Genomic DNA, 15,046 nt, shown 5'->3' on the forward strand with positions numbered 1-15,046 from the left:
ACGGCTATAGCTGAATGTCTACAAAGCAGGCCAAAGGTTGTTGTAGTGATTGTATGTCCGACACTATTGTCCTCAGGTTCTTACTTTACCCATCCACATAAGAAAAAGAAATACTATCATAGATATAGACACACATGTACTACCACCCATGTAATCTATTTACTTCATTGCAACTGTGGCCTGTTCTACGTCGAGATGACCTCCTCACAAGAATGACCAACCATAGGTCCTTAATTAGGATGGCCATAGACAGAGGCCATGCGGCCCAACAGGTGGCCCGGCATTTTCTGCAAAAGGGACATTCAGTTAAAGGGACAGTCAAATATAAATTAAACTTTCATTATTCAGATAGGACTTTTAATTGACTTTCCAATTTACTTTTATCATCAAATTTGCTTTTTTCTCTTGGTATTCTTAGTTTAAATTAAACATAGGTAGGCTCATATGCTAATTTCTAAGCCTTTGAGGGCTGCCTCTTATCACATGCTTTTTAAATCTCTTTTCAACACAAAGAGACAGAAAGTACACATGGGCTATATAGATAACACTGTGTTCAGGCACAGAAAGTTATTTAAGATCTAGCACAATACAATGCTAAATTTAAGACAATAGATAATAAACAGTCACAGTCATGTGATCAGGGGGCTGGAAGAAGGTTCCTAGATACAAGGTAATCACAAAGGTAAAAAGTACATTAATATAACTGTGTTGGTTATGCAAAACTGGGGAATGAGTAATAAAGGGATTATCTATCTTTTAAAACAATAACAATTCTATGGTTGACTGTCCCTTTAAGGACCTGCGATATACTCTGACCATGTCCCAACCCTCACAAGAGGAAGAGACAGGGGAAAAATTACCCTACAACGGGAGGAGAGGACTTATGAATTGGGCACCTTTTTAAGGACTCAATACCCAGCTGGACTGGCATTGTTTGTTGTGATTGTTCATTTTTTTTATGCTTTTTAATTTTGTGATTTTTCATTGACCAACCATACCCTTTAGTCCTTATTGGATCAAATAGTACTATTCCCTCCATTAGATCTGCCCTCAATATATGAGTGGATATATTTGTGTATTCGATTGTACTTTTCCCTTCTATTCCTGTCTTTTCCCTATTGGTGCTTGTATTAGAGTGATTCTGTTCAAGAAATGTACTACTCTAAGATAGCGCTCTAAAAATCATTTAGCTGCTAATATCTAGTTAATATGTAATTTTACCTAAACATATAGGTTTTGTAGCTAGAGTCATTCCCTTTTCCAATGATTTAGCCTTTTTATTGTTGTCCCTTTATTTTCTATTCAGCCCCCCATAATCTCTTGCTTTACTTTCTTCTTTTTTGTGAAGGACTTGCTGTAGTACAACAGATATGCCCTATTACATTCTGCTCTCCATTTACATTTTTAATACACTAGGTTGCCTTTGTCTATTCACTATAACGAATGTATCACAATGTTATATAATACCAGTTTTTGCTCACGTCTAATAGCCTATTGAAGCTATATTATGTATCAGCCCATCTCCATGGCAACCTGTTTTGTTTACATAGACTGTCACGATGGGCGGTGATTTAATGCGCCGGCATGACAACATCACTGGCGCCACTTCCGGGGTGGCGCTCTCCCACGGGTACCGGCGACGTATGGACACCGTCCCTCATAAATAGTAGTATTAGGTAACTGCATTGGTTACATTTGTTTTATTCACTTGTCTGATTACCGGGTCACACAGATTAAAACACCTTTTGCAACACAGCAAGTGCTCTCTTTGGAGAGATATATATGAATAAATAGAACATATTTTTTGTGAAGAACATTGAAATGTGAAATATGAGGTTTGTTCAAGAGTGGGGTGTTAGTTTCTCCCTCCCCCCACGATGTTGTAAGTTTGGCTTTTTGCGGACATGGGATATTGCACTACCAAAAACAGTTCACTTTCAACTCATAATACAAGCACAGCCAGCTTCTAGCAGAATTAACGCATGAGCGAGATTGTTAATTAGCTCTCTACTTGTGATCTGGCCCTGAGTTGGTTAACATTAGGACCATGGTTAGCCTGGTCTTCTTCAGTGACATGTCCGGACTGGCTCCTCCAAACAAGGCAAGTAGCGAGCATGTATTTTAAGCCATCTGGCAGCAGTGTTACCAACATAAATTTATAGCAACAAACACTGCTGCCATAGACTGCTATAGACACGTGCACACTCATGATCTGTCAACCTAGCTTTCCTCAACAATGGAAATCAAAAGAACAAATAAAATTCAATTATAAAATGCAAATTGTGGTTAGTTTAAAATAGTTTGCTTTATCGGAATCATAAAAGTTTAATTTTGACTTTAATGTCCCTTTAAGATACCAAGGAGTGCTATATAGATTAAAAAAAAAAAAAAAAACAAACACTGCTGTGGTAGATCAAGGCTCAATATGCAGAGTGGCAGGTATGATACAGAACTGTGTGGCTGAAGATCAAGGATCTTCTTTCTGGGCTTTTAAAGGCGATGCATAAACAGAAAAAAACATAAAAATTTTTTTTTTAAATGATAAAGGACAATAAATGTGTAAATTACAAGTGTCAGAAAGAAAAAAAATAATCCTCTTAACTTCATATTTATTATCTCCAAATGTGAGCACTCCAGGGACACAGTTGGATCCTCTTCCAATCAAACAAAAATCATTCAAATCTGATCTGTGGGATATTTTTCATTGATAGAAAAACACAAAGCTAAAGGGCTATGTCCTCCATGTTCCCTGGATGCATGAGGCAAACAAATCCTCCATAACTACAGCCAGCAGATGGGCTGCCACTGCTGGACTTTTTTCCTGAAGTCTTGAAGTAAGTTAATATACTAGGTGAATTTGAAGAGGTTTGATACATGACCACTTTACTACTATATATTTTTTTTTAGCCATAGGAGTTAATTCAGACAGGTCATTTGATTCGACACTGCTAACCAATCGTTTTTAAGCAAAGCTATAAATTAATTTGATTGAAGATATAAAGCAACCCTTGTTTCAGAAGTTTGCACTTAGTAATTTGGGAAAACAAAACCCCTATCAGTACTATTCACTGATACTTCACTATTGAATAGTGGAATTAATTGCCATTATGCTAGTTATTTTTCAAACTGTTTCTGACTATACTGTCCCTTAGTGTATAAAAGATTATAGAGTACCAGTATTTGCCACCTTCAGAGAAGAAATTTGGAACAGACTAAAGATAAAACCGTAAAAAGTTACACATTTGACTCAAAACTTGCTACATTTAGTATGTACATTAACAAAGAAACCCCAACACAAAACCACAAGACAGTTTAAAAAAAAATAAAAAAAAAATAAAGGGGACAGTCTACTCCAGAATGTTTGCGGAAAAAATAAATAAAAATGGTTAATATAAATTCCTTTTATGCATAAGTTAAAGTTATATAACTATACCATTTAACTCTGATTACCTTGTATCCAAGCCTCTACAGACTGCCCCCTTATTTCAGTTCTTTTGACAGACTTTCATTTTTAGCCAGTGCTAACTCCTAGGTAACTCCACAGAAGTGAGCAAAATGTTGACCTATATGGTACACGAGCTAGTGCAGTCTAGTTCTAAAAACCTGTCATAATGCAGAGGTAAGAGGCAGCATTTAAGGGATTAGAAAATGAGCCTACCTAGGTAAGGTTTAGCTTTTAACAAAGAATGCCAAGAGAACAAAAGCAAAATTGGAAAGTAGTTTAAAATTGCATGCCCCTATCTGAATCATGAAAGTTTAATTTTGACTAGAGTTTCCCTTTAAAATTATATGTCCTATCTGAATCATAAAAATTTGACTGCACTTTTTTTTTTTTTTTTAAACAACCTGCCAAATTACTTTTCACTAATTTTGCTTGGTATTCTTAGTTGAAAACTAAACCTTGGTAGACTCTCATGCTAATTTCTTGGACCTTGAAGGCTGCCTCTTATCTAAATGCATTGACAGTTTCACTAGAGGGCATTAGTTCATGTGTGTCATAGGTAATATTGAGCTCACGCATGTGAAGTTACCTAGGAACCTGCACTGAGTGGTTAAAATGCAAGTCTGTTAAAAGAACCGAAATAAGGGGCAGTCTGCAGATGATTAGATACAAGGAAATTAGGTTTAAAAAAAAAAAAAAAAAAATAGTATTAATATAACTTGGTTATGCAAAACTGGGGAATGGGTAATAAAGGGATAAGCCATCTTTTAAAACAAAAATCCTGGTGTAGACTGTCCTTTTAAGTGTATAGAAAATGACAGTATTGTAGGGACGAGTACAAGATAACAATGTTTATTGCAGGAAAAAAAAAAAAAAAAACCCACAAAACAGGTAAAATTCAATACAATTTTATTGGAATAGATTCAAAAACCATGACTCATAAGTTATCAAAACAGCTCAAAAAATAGTTAACTCTGTAACCAAATAGTTGCTTTAACAAAATGTTTCTGGCAATGACATTACATGACACAAAGATTACAAGACCAATCCACTGAATATGTTGAATAGAATGAAATGGGTTTTAAAGCATCTGGATAGCATGCTCGTCTGCACATGGCCTGGAAATCTCAATCCTTTGCAAATCCATACTCCATAGCACGTGTCAATGTTTTCCACTGGGTTTGGACAGATCTGCTTTATTAATTGTGCCAATAGCAAATCGTAGCCAGTTAAAATAATGAAGGTAAATTAGTCACTAAAAAAGGTGCCCTTCATGAAAGGAAAAGAAACTAACCACTGTTGGACACTGGTGTCAATGCACTGTTGGTTCCCCTGTAAGCACAAACCTTACAGATGACAAAGAATGTGCAAAAAAAAAAAAAAAAAAATTCTATCATACTCACACACTTTCAAAAATATATATATTTGAATAAATAAAGGAGCCCCGGGTAGGATTGATTACCAATCCCTTGATAGTTTTTGCAGTTAAAACATACTAAGTATATAGTTTATAAAAAGTAAACTGCCCATGCAGGCAAGAGGTCAGTGAAATACTCCAAAACGTGCAGTGACAGCACATTTTCAGTTTGTATGTTCTATTGCTTAGAAGATGCCAAGTAAAGGAGAAGGAAGTCCTGAAAAGAAACCTGTGGGGGAATAAAAATTAATTACTTTTTTTAGCAACAAGTCAGCAACAAATGTAATGGGTTAAAAAAGCAGGTGGAATATTCAAGTTTATATTTCACAAAAACTGGATGTTGACTGCAAAACCATAGCCGCAGAAACAACCCTCTTGGTTCAGTCTTCCTGACTAAGTACCAGTAGGAGAATATAGACAATAGGTTTAGATAGTAATGAGTTAAGCCTCCTTCGTGGACATTCATATGCAGAGATATAGTTTCCCCATGCCAAACAAAATAATTAGACCTGTAAATTTTAGAAAGTTAAATTTAACTTGCTATTATGTCATGAAAATTACTAAGCATGACTAGAATAGATTTATCTATAAATCAGAGATTGGTGAAAACCTAATGAGGAAACTAAAGTATAAAATTTAGCAGTTTGCTTATATGATAGAGAACAAGCTGATTGGTCAGCGATGGGTATATATATATTTTTTTAATAATTTAGCTGGACATTTTTACTGGGTAATTCCTGGATCTTGAGGTATTACAGTGTTATATACTTGCTTGGTATACTACATCTGACTCAACATCTGGTTATTGGTATTGTTTAATCTGTCAAGTAACCAAGATTGAATGTTGTCTGAGGTTACAATATAATTGGAGCGTAAGATAAGGAAAGAATTTCACCAATAGTTAATTTAGCCTTTTCCTTTTAATAAAATCATACCACATTACAGGTCACTCACCAAGCGAAAGGCCCTAGATCAGTTCTCAGATTTAGAAATCTTTTTTTTAGACTTAAAATTACATAAAAAAGGTGGCAAAATACAAAGTTTTTTTTACTTCAACATAAACTTTCAATTGCATCTAAAAATGATAAGACCTAGAACACAAATAAACCACCTAATGCTATAAATTTGATTTGCTGTTTCACAATGAATTTACAGTGCATAGAATTTGCATTGTAAGCCATTTGACAGGGCAAACAAGTTTCTAGAAATTATAGTACAGCTTGAAAATCAAATTTCAAACAGTTATACTTCTATCATCTTTTTGTTCAATTGAAATCATTTACAAATTATATCCCCCCTCCCCATTTTATTTTACTACAAAATCTATTCACTTATGCCACTGAGGAAACTGAGCATTTTAAAAACGTACCTGTTCACTCAAATGCCATCTCTTGACTTTTCCTTACACATCGAGCAACTTTTCTCTTGAATTCACCATTGGGATCTTCCCGCCACTCTTTCTGTGGAAAGATAATTGTGCATAAGAGGTAGAGTCTATATATTTCTTTTTATTATGATGTACTACTTAGTAAAACTCCCATCTGGGGAGTGTTTATTAGAGGTACATTACATCCCTGTGTATAAAGTACTCTTGCATAAAATAAACGGAACAATTTCATCATGGGGGGGGATGCAAGACTATAAGTACACATTCTAGATTTGTTTACTGGGTGTAAGCACAGAAACTCAAGGTCCTATAGGTGAGCACTGACTTAAAATTAATTTTCAAAGAGTAATTCAACATGCAGTCAAAAAGGACTCTGGATAGGTTTTGTTCCAGGTGACAGCATGAATAAGATACCATGTTATCATACCCACTGCTTCCAACCCTTAACAAAATTATTTTTTACCACTCACTGACAGAAATAACCATGGGCCTCAAACTATATGACGACAACTACACAAAAAATAATCACTTATAATTAATCAGGTTAAAACCAGTTAAAAAATGTCAGAGACTAAGACATCTAAACCTGAAATTTGTAGCACTATTCTTTAGTCTGAAGAAAAAAAAAAAATTTTTTTTGGGAAAATAGAGTGCTACTGCCTATTTTTATTAGTCTGGAGGAATTGTTTTGACTTAACCAATAAAAACAAAAAGTGGAGATCTGATATTTAATTACCTGGTAAAGCAATCTACTATAACAAACCAATTGAGCACTTACTGCAGCATCTACATTAGCTGGAGAGTCACTGTTTGGATCAGCCAACATTGAAATCACACTGATCATTATAGTCTCTACAGTGTGGATCGGTAGCCAGCGCTCCTCAGGTTTCTCATAGCCAAACTTATCCTCACCAGGCTCATGGAGAATAGAGATACAGACATCACCATTCTTAGCAACTGGTAAAAACAGAAAATGCAAGTTTAGCAAGTTGTAAAAGCATAGCTGGAGTTTGAAAAAGAAACTTTTATATATCGAGAAGAATTTGGTATAAAAAAAACAATTTCTAAGCATTCCAGTGTGCATGCAATATGGCACTCATGGTTAAACAACAAATAAAAGGTTTCTGATTTTCTTTCATTTTCCATTTTACTTCGATCTTGTTATTCTTTAAAATAAATATCTAGAGGATAGGTAGCGTGCACATGTCTGGAGCACTACATGACAGGAAATAGTGCTCCCATCTAGTGCTATTGCCAACGTATAAACATTGCATTACTAAATGGCAGCAGTTTTGCAACAGACACGTGCACAATCCAGAACTTACATTTCATGCTTTTAAAAGTATAAAAAGAAAACTAAAAATATAAGCAAACTGGAAACTTGTATAAAATAGTATGTTCTGAGACATGAAAGAATTGTGTTTTATGCCCCTTTAAACAATGAAAAACTGGATTGGGGAAAAGGATCAAATTTACTTCAGAAGAATAAAGAGATGCTCATGTGAAATCAGATTTGGAACAGTTCACAGGAAAAAAGACAAACCAGCACTTCCATTGCTGAATTCTCAGTTACACCTGCTGTAATGTTTACATAGAACTCACCATTTGGATGCCAGATTTCAGTAATAAATTTCATCTTTGGTGGCCTCAGTGGATAGTCATTAGGGAATGTAAGGTGCACTTTAAAGAATCCTCCCTCACTGCAAATAAAACATTAGAAGGTCTTTTGTTCAGGGTTACAGGCATTCATGTACATTGAAATTCCGCACTGGTCCAAACAGAAGTGTTTATGTTCCTGAAGAACAGCACAGGAGGACTTTATGAACAACACAGGTTAAATAACACCCACACAACCAACCTGGCCACAGTCACTTTTTTGCCATTAAAAGGAATACATGAATCCGTGCTAACCAACCTGACTTTAGTATATCATGTATTTTCTTATTCAGCCAAATATTGTATAACCACTACATCCCAGGTTTACAGAGTGTACAAGACAACATGAACTATTTGCTGAAAGATATTGTGACATTTTGGTTAATACGTCTCAATGTATATAGCACAGCTCTTACAATAAAGTGTCCTGAGGTCCGATCAGTAGCACTTCCCATTTATAGATATCATTATCATCAATAAGCCCTGCAGAAAACCCTTCTACTGGATTCTTGTTCAGCTCTGAAATGAGAAGGTAAGAGATATTCAAATTGTACTTTTTCTGGCTAAAAACACAGAATGGATAAGGACACTGTCAAATGTTAGTAAACTATTTGTTGAGAGAATACTAGCAACACATTCTTACTTTCAAGAAATGAATCCACCTGCCAGTAATATAGGAAATTAGACTAGTCATTTTTCAACTTCCCATTACACAAATGGACCTGATTGTGCAATGATTAAGACTGAGTAAAAGTATTTTCAGTTGCACAACTGCATACCATGCATAGGTGGTGGGTTAAACAGTTTGTTCCAGGGTGGCAATGCATTTTCAATCTCAGCTAGGCATGGGCGGGTAAACCAATCAAGAGTGGTACGTGTAGAGCCAACCACCTGCATCCAGCTAAGGAACATAGTTTAAATACTGATATGCAATTAAACTGTTCTGCTGCATTAGATCAGGTTACTACTATATTACTTTATTTTTATAGTTTGCAGAAATGGCCAAATAGGTCAAAAGTCAACAAATGGTAAACAGCAACAGAAGTCATTTCCTTAAAGGGACAGTCTACACTAAAATTGTTAGATTAAAAAAGATAAATGCCTTTACTACCCATTCCCCCAGCTTTGTGCAACCAACATTGATATATTAATTATACTTAATAACAAACAATCAATAGTAGTTTGGGAGCGCTAAAAGCTAAATGAGAAAATTCTGGAAACTGATATATATTTTATCAAAAATATATTTATTAAAATAATATAAAACATGTATATAACATTTAGAATAGATAGTGGGACGTCTCCCTTAGTAGTTTAAGAACAAGTAAAATTTACTGCATCAAAAGAACACTTTTGTATATTTCTCTAAAAGATTCCACCTAGGTTTTTCTTTTTCACCTTGAATCAATTATCTTTTAATTTCCACCTTAATTCTGATGCTAAGTAGTCGTAAGAAATTTCTCAGATATTATATCGTTTCCTACTTTAGTATTGTTACTTTGTATCAGATGGAAACAATTTACATTTCATAGTCCAATAGATTGTTATTTCAGTTATCTTTTTGTAGCAATGTCTTTTGGTGTATAGTGTATAAACAGAGTTGTCTGTACTTAGTAAAAATTTGATATTTTTTGATGGGGCTTACCGGTTCTTCTGACACGTCTGTGTCTGATGGTATCTCGGTCTCTCTTACCGGTTTTTTCTTTTTTGTCTCTCCTCCCTGTATACTGTAGGTATCTCCGATATCGAGAATAGAAACCTAGACCACGCTCCTGCGTGTATGGGTTTCCTTCTCTGCCGGTTTGTAGCGGGTTTGGCCTCTATATTCAGGATCTCGTTTTTTCCCCCCCGGCTGCTTCTTGATACAGGTGTGCACGTCTCAGCGTGTAGAGGTAATCTTGGACTTGTAGTACAAACGGCCGTTTGTTTTTTGAACTTTCTTTTCCTCTATTTCCTTCAATAGGGGATAGGTAAAGTTGTTAGTCCAATTTTTAGAAGGCAGGTAATAGCAGGTAACGTCTACGCGTTTCGCCAGCAGGCTTTGTCAAGACGGATAAGGTTTGTTCTGAGCCCGGCAGTTTAAATAGCCCTCTTTTCTTTTTGATTGGTTGTTCCTTTAATTTGATAGGTGTGATTTTTAAGGTGGATTTAAATAAGGTGGAATCTTTCTGGATCCGTATCTCTTACATCTGATAGTTCTCATGCATCTTTGGATAGGTGTGATTTTTAAGGTGGATTTCTTTAGTATGGATAAGGTGGAATCTTTCCAGGTCTTTATCGTTTATTTCTGATAGTTCTTATGTTTCACTAGATGTCTAATAGTGATAGTTTTTATGTTATAATATATATATATATATATATAATATATTTACACTTGGTTGTAATGACATTCTTTATGATGGATTCTTATCACGTTTAACTTTTTATTTGATTAAGAATTATAAAAATAATTTTAAAAATAATTTTTGCAATAAAATTCAATTGACAGATTAGTTCAAAATATAGAGATTTTGGAACTTATAATTTCTTAGTCTTAATGTAAGGTTTAGCCTTTACTTAGGCATAACTAATTCCCTTTTTGCTTTTAAAATTATATGATATATAGCTTTCTGATGTATGTTGAAGGTAGTGTTTTTCTGGACTTTTATTTCTAAATTGTAAATTTCCCCTTTGTTTATATGATTGTACACTATTCTAGATGAGAATCAGGTTTTTCTAATAGATTGTATATATATATATATATATATATATATTTTTTTTTTATTGACTTTTAAGACAGAAGGAAAGGGGACAAATCTAGTTCTGAATTTAATCCTGCTGGATAAAGGGTTTGCATATTATAAATTAGTTCTGCTTCTGTTCTTAGGAGTTTTTCTTCAAAATTACCTCCTCTCCATTCTAGTTTGAGTTTTTTTATGCCCCAGAAGGTGAAGTCTTTTAAATTATTCTTATGTATGTCTCTAAAGTGGGTATATAAATGTGTGTCTAGATTCCCTCTGTCTATACATGATAAATGTTCACGTATGCGCTCCCTTAGAGTCCTGGTGGTCTCTCCTATGTATTGTAATTGGCATGTGCATTGTATAATGTAAATCACACCCTTATCCTGACATCTTATGGTTTCTTTTATATGATTGACTAGACCATTTGTATTTGACTTAATTTTTTTACATTTGTTGCTAAATTTACAGGATCTACAGCCGAAACATGGGTAAAAGCCAGCTAGTTTATTTCCCAATAGATCTTTTTCTAGTGTGGAATTTGTTTTAATTTGTTTAAACTCACTGGGAGCTAGTATTTTCTTGAAGTTTTTTGCTTTTTTAAAAATGATTTTCGGGTTTATCATGTATAGACAGAGGGAATCTAGACACACATTTATATACCCACTTTAGAGACATGCATAAGAATAATTTAAAAGACTTCACCTTCTGGGGCATAAAAAAACTAAAACCAGAATGGAGAGGAGGTAATTTTGAAGAAAAACTCCTAAGAACAGAAGCAGAACTAATTTATAATATGCAAACCCTTTATCCAGCAGGATTAAATTCAGAACTAGATTTGTCCCCTTTCCTTCTGTCTTAAAAGTCAAAAAAAAAAAAAAAAAATAATTTATATATATATATATATATATATATATATATATATATATATATATATATATATATATATATATATATATATATATATATATATATATATAAAAATTAAATTAGGTACTGACAGACAGGTGCCAGTACCAAATAGCCTCCATTAGAAAGTGGGGGGGTAGGGTTGGAGCATTTTTTTTAAGAACATTCAGTAAATAATTTAAAAAAAAAAAAAATATTCTACTGCTAGGAATAATAGAAGTGTGGTGGACAGGTGCTATAAAGCGCCTTTCTAATGACCAAAAACCAATGGCAAAAGCCATGTATGTCTGCTATTTCTTAACAATTGGGAATCCCAGAAAAAAAAAAAACTTTAACAATCTTTGTCATGATAACACAAGCAGTATGTAAATGTCAGTGAGAAACCTAAAGTTTACAAAAAAAGTTAACAGGTTAAAGGGATATGCAATCGCATATTTGAATGATGGGAATTCACCTCTTTAAATGTGCAACAACACGCTATTTATACAGTGAGTAATAAGGCTATTTAGAGTTGCGAGAAGCTACACAAGTCCAATGCTATGAGGTATAGGTCACTGTCATGACAACCACTTTGATGGACAGTGAACCCTTTCAATTGAAAGGGTTGGAGTTTACAAATAAAGGATCACCTGTCTTGCAATGACCCTAAACCACCATTTTGCTTCATATACGTAAAGTACAACAAGGTAATCCATAGTTATTAGGGGAATTATAGGGACATTAAAAAAAAATAAAAAAAAATACCCCTTTCCTTTAAGATTCAGATATAACATACAATTTTAAACAATTTTCTAATTTACTTCTATCAAATGTGCTTCTTTCTCAGTATACAATGCACTACTGGGAGCTAGCTGAATACAGCAGGTTAGCCAATGACAAGAGTTATATGGGCAGTCACCAATCAGTAGGTAGCTCCCAGTAGCACACTGCTGTGCCTAACCATACTGCTTTTCAACAAAGAATAAAATAAAAAAAAACAAACACAGAAGTAAATCGGAAAGTTTACAATTGCAAGCACTCTCTGAATCATGAAAGTCTAAATTTTGATTTTACGTTCCTTTTAATTCACAGCATATATAAAAGCTCTAATCCCTATAGTGCAGAGTGTCATCCTCTATACGGAGCCCAGATTGACAACAAACCTCATTTGATAAAGGGGAGACTGACCAGATGTTTCTCATGCCACCATAATATGCAGGTAGTTGCTATACAGAAGTTGAAGACCTCCCGGAACCTACCTATCTTTTCAACAAGGGACACCAAGGGAACTAAGCAAATCAGACAATAGAAGTAAATTGGAAAGTTGTTTAAAAATTGTATGCTCTATCTGAACCATGAAGGAAACATTTTCGGTTTCATGTCCCTTTAAGAAATTACTCATGTGCTGCTTTTTACCATGTACATCATAGAAATTCATAAAATTGCTTTAGAAAAAAGGGGGGGGGGGGGGGAGGTATAGTTTGTGTCGGTATCCCACAGGGAATATATATATATATCTCAATTATGGTAATAAGAAACATTGTTAATTTAACGTAATTTAGCTCTCTAGTTCTGTCACAAACAACAAATGTGTTATTAAACAATGTATCGTTCACTTAATTACCCACAAAGGAGATTATGAAACAGATTTTTACAATTTTCTAGGCCATAAATCCAACTACACTCATTAATTGCTATTACTTATACAAATCAAACTGTCGTTAACTTGTCACACTATTGGTTTAACTCCCTGGACTTAATGTTCTGAGAGTGGCTGAAGAGAAGAATTTGGCAAACAAAGCCACTAAGATGACGCATAAATCAGTGGATATCATTACCTGCTAGCTGCTTCCTGAGAAGTAAAACCGCCTGTTCCGACATTATCTGCTGGCTTCGACAAAGAACACTTCTTGCACCTTCAACTACCCCACCAGAAAATACCTGCTCTCTCACCCTTTGCTTTACCCGCACTTCCGCCCTTATAGGCTACAGGCCTCCATGAGACGCAGAAGACCCGCCCTATAGCCGAATGTGTGCTTAAACCGGAGCGACCATTTTTATTAAGGGACTAGTTCCAGTAGCAAATAATTTCTGTGTTAAGTTCTACTCAATTAATGAGTGTTATAAATCATAAGAATTTCAAATAAATATAACTATTACAAACGGTAAACGTGTTAACGGATTATTATGATTATGTCAATTTTCACAGAGTATATTGCCCATACCAATGATGGCCGCAGATTAGGCAGCAGTTAATCACCAGTCTAAGGTCGCAAGTCTTCTAGTGCCTGGTGTCTAAACGTTGCCTGTCCGGATATTAATAGGCTCCCCAATAGTCAAAGCATATATACATTGTAGTCTGAAGAATACTCACACTAATAATTACAAGACATATTAGAACTTTACTTACAACAAAAATTAAAAAAAAGTAGCTCCTATGAAATAATTTACATTTCATATGAACTGTATAAGTGTATATAACAAAATGATGTGAAGTTGCGTATCCTTATTCGTATGAATATTGTTATTGCAGTGACTATTAACATAGCTCGGTTAGGGCGCTGTGGGCAGCTATTTTTCAGTAAGCCAAGGCCCTAGGCAGGCGCCATGATTTAACGTTTGTTGTGGTGCTGATTGTAGGGTTATTACTGCGTGAAAAGTATCGTGAAGATGAATGTGATAGATCATGTGCGGGATATGGCAGCGGCCGGACTGCACTCTAACGTGCGTCTATTGAGCAGTCTTCTACTGACCATGAGCAACAACAACCCGTGAGTGAGACAGGTTGGGTTATGGGAGACTGTCACAAGACAGAAATTGGGCAAGACAGCAAAATGGAATACAGACAGGAGAACGAGAAATGTCTAACACCGGGCAGATGTCAGAGGAGAGATGTGCAGGGAAACAGAGAATGGAGATAACTGACTGGGGAGGGATGTTCTTATTTGACATAGACAAGCGTAAAGTGGCTGTCAGGAAACGAGGTGTATCACATGATAAGTTGGAGGGGTACTACTTGTATCAATGGTGCCGGGGTAAAATTGTTAGACTTGTCAAGAGAAATACAGAATGGATTTAGACACAAGAAAAACTGTCACAGTCGTGTAAAAACAAGAGAGAAAGACGATTAGAAACTTGTAACTAAAGTTGCAGGTGTAGAAATGTGTACACAGGGCCTAAAGCAGAAATAGGGAGACTGACTTGACCAAGACAAATGTAACTGATTGAAAGGCTGAAATTAGAGGGGTTTTAAATATTCATGATATAGGATATATTCAGTACACAGGAATAAGAAAAAAGCAGTTAACAGAATAGAAAGTGACAACCAGGACATAACAAGATAAACATGTTTATTTTGGTATTGAGACAGTACATAATGAAGCTATGTTATTGGTGCTAAGCTGTACATGCAGTATACCAGAAAATAGGGAAGACAGAGGTAAAGTGACTACTAACAATGCTGCAAGTAAGTATATTAAGAGCATAGACTGAAGACCAAGGAACTATTGATGGGAAAAAAATCATACATATGACAC

At 35.0% G+C, this 15,046-nt stretch overlaps 2 protein-coding genes across 2 annotated transcripts in view; one reads left to right on the plus strand and one right to left on the minus strand.

Moving 5' to 3' along the window:
* Nucleotides 1–4,334: 4,334 nt before the first annotated feature.
* On the minus strand, nt 4,335–13,540 carry LOC128648842 (ubiquitin-conjugating enzyme E2 G1). Its single transcript, XM_053701730.1, has 6 exons — nt 13,349–13,540; nt 8,319–8,421; nt 7,849–7,946; nt 7,025–7,203; nt 6,229–6,319; nt 4,335–5,088 (listed from the first exon to the last, which is right to left on the minus strand). The coding sequence occupies exons 1-5, from the start codon at nt 13,389–13,391 to the stop codon at nt 6,233–6,235; spliced, it is 510 nt and encodes a 169-aa protein (XP_053557705.1). The 5' UTR covers nt 13,392–13,540; the 3' UTR covers nt 4,335–5,088; nt 6,229–6,232.
* Nucleotides 13,541–14,108: 568 nt separating this feature from the next.
* Nucleotides 14,109–15,046, plus strand: part of ANAPC7 (anaphase promoting complex subunit 7) — a 72,623-nt gene continuing 71,685 nt past the window's right edge. The window contains exon 1 of the mRNA XM_053701731.1: nt 14,109–14,281. Within this exon, the coding sequence (XP_053557706.1) occupies nt 14,181–14,281 (101 nt within the window). The 5' untranslated portion in view covers nt 14,109–14,180. The remainder of the gene's footprint in view (nt 14,282–15,046) is intronic.

Source organism: Bombina bombina, chromosome 2, assembly GCF_027579735.1.
Source record: "Bombina bombina isolate aBomBom1 chromosome 2, aBomBom1.pri, whole genome shotgun sequence".
Taxonomy (NCBI): Eukaryota; Metazoa; Chordata; class Amphibia; order Anura; family Bombinatoridae; genus Bombina; species Bombina bombina.

Excerpts from the sequence above, each read along its gene's own strand:
- LOC128648842 (XM_053701730.1), bottom strand. The coding sequence starts at position 13,391 with ATGTCGGAACAGGCGGTTTTACTTCTCAGGAAGCAGCTAGCAG. Across the intron at positions 8,422-13,348 it reads TCTCAGGAAGCAGCTAGCAG|AGCTGAACAAGAATCCAGTA; the intron begins GTAATGATATCC and ends TTCTCATTTCAG. Across the intron at positions 7,947-8,318 it reads GGACCTCAGGACACTTTATT|TGAGGGAGGATTCTTTAAAG; the intron begins GTAAGAGCTGTG and ends TTTTATTTGCAG.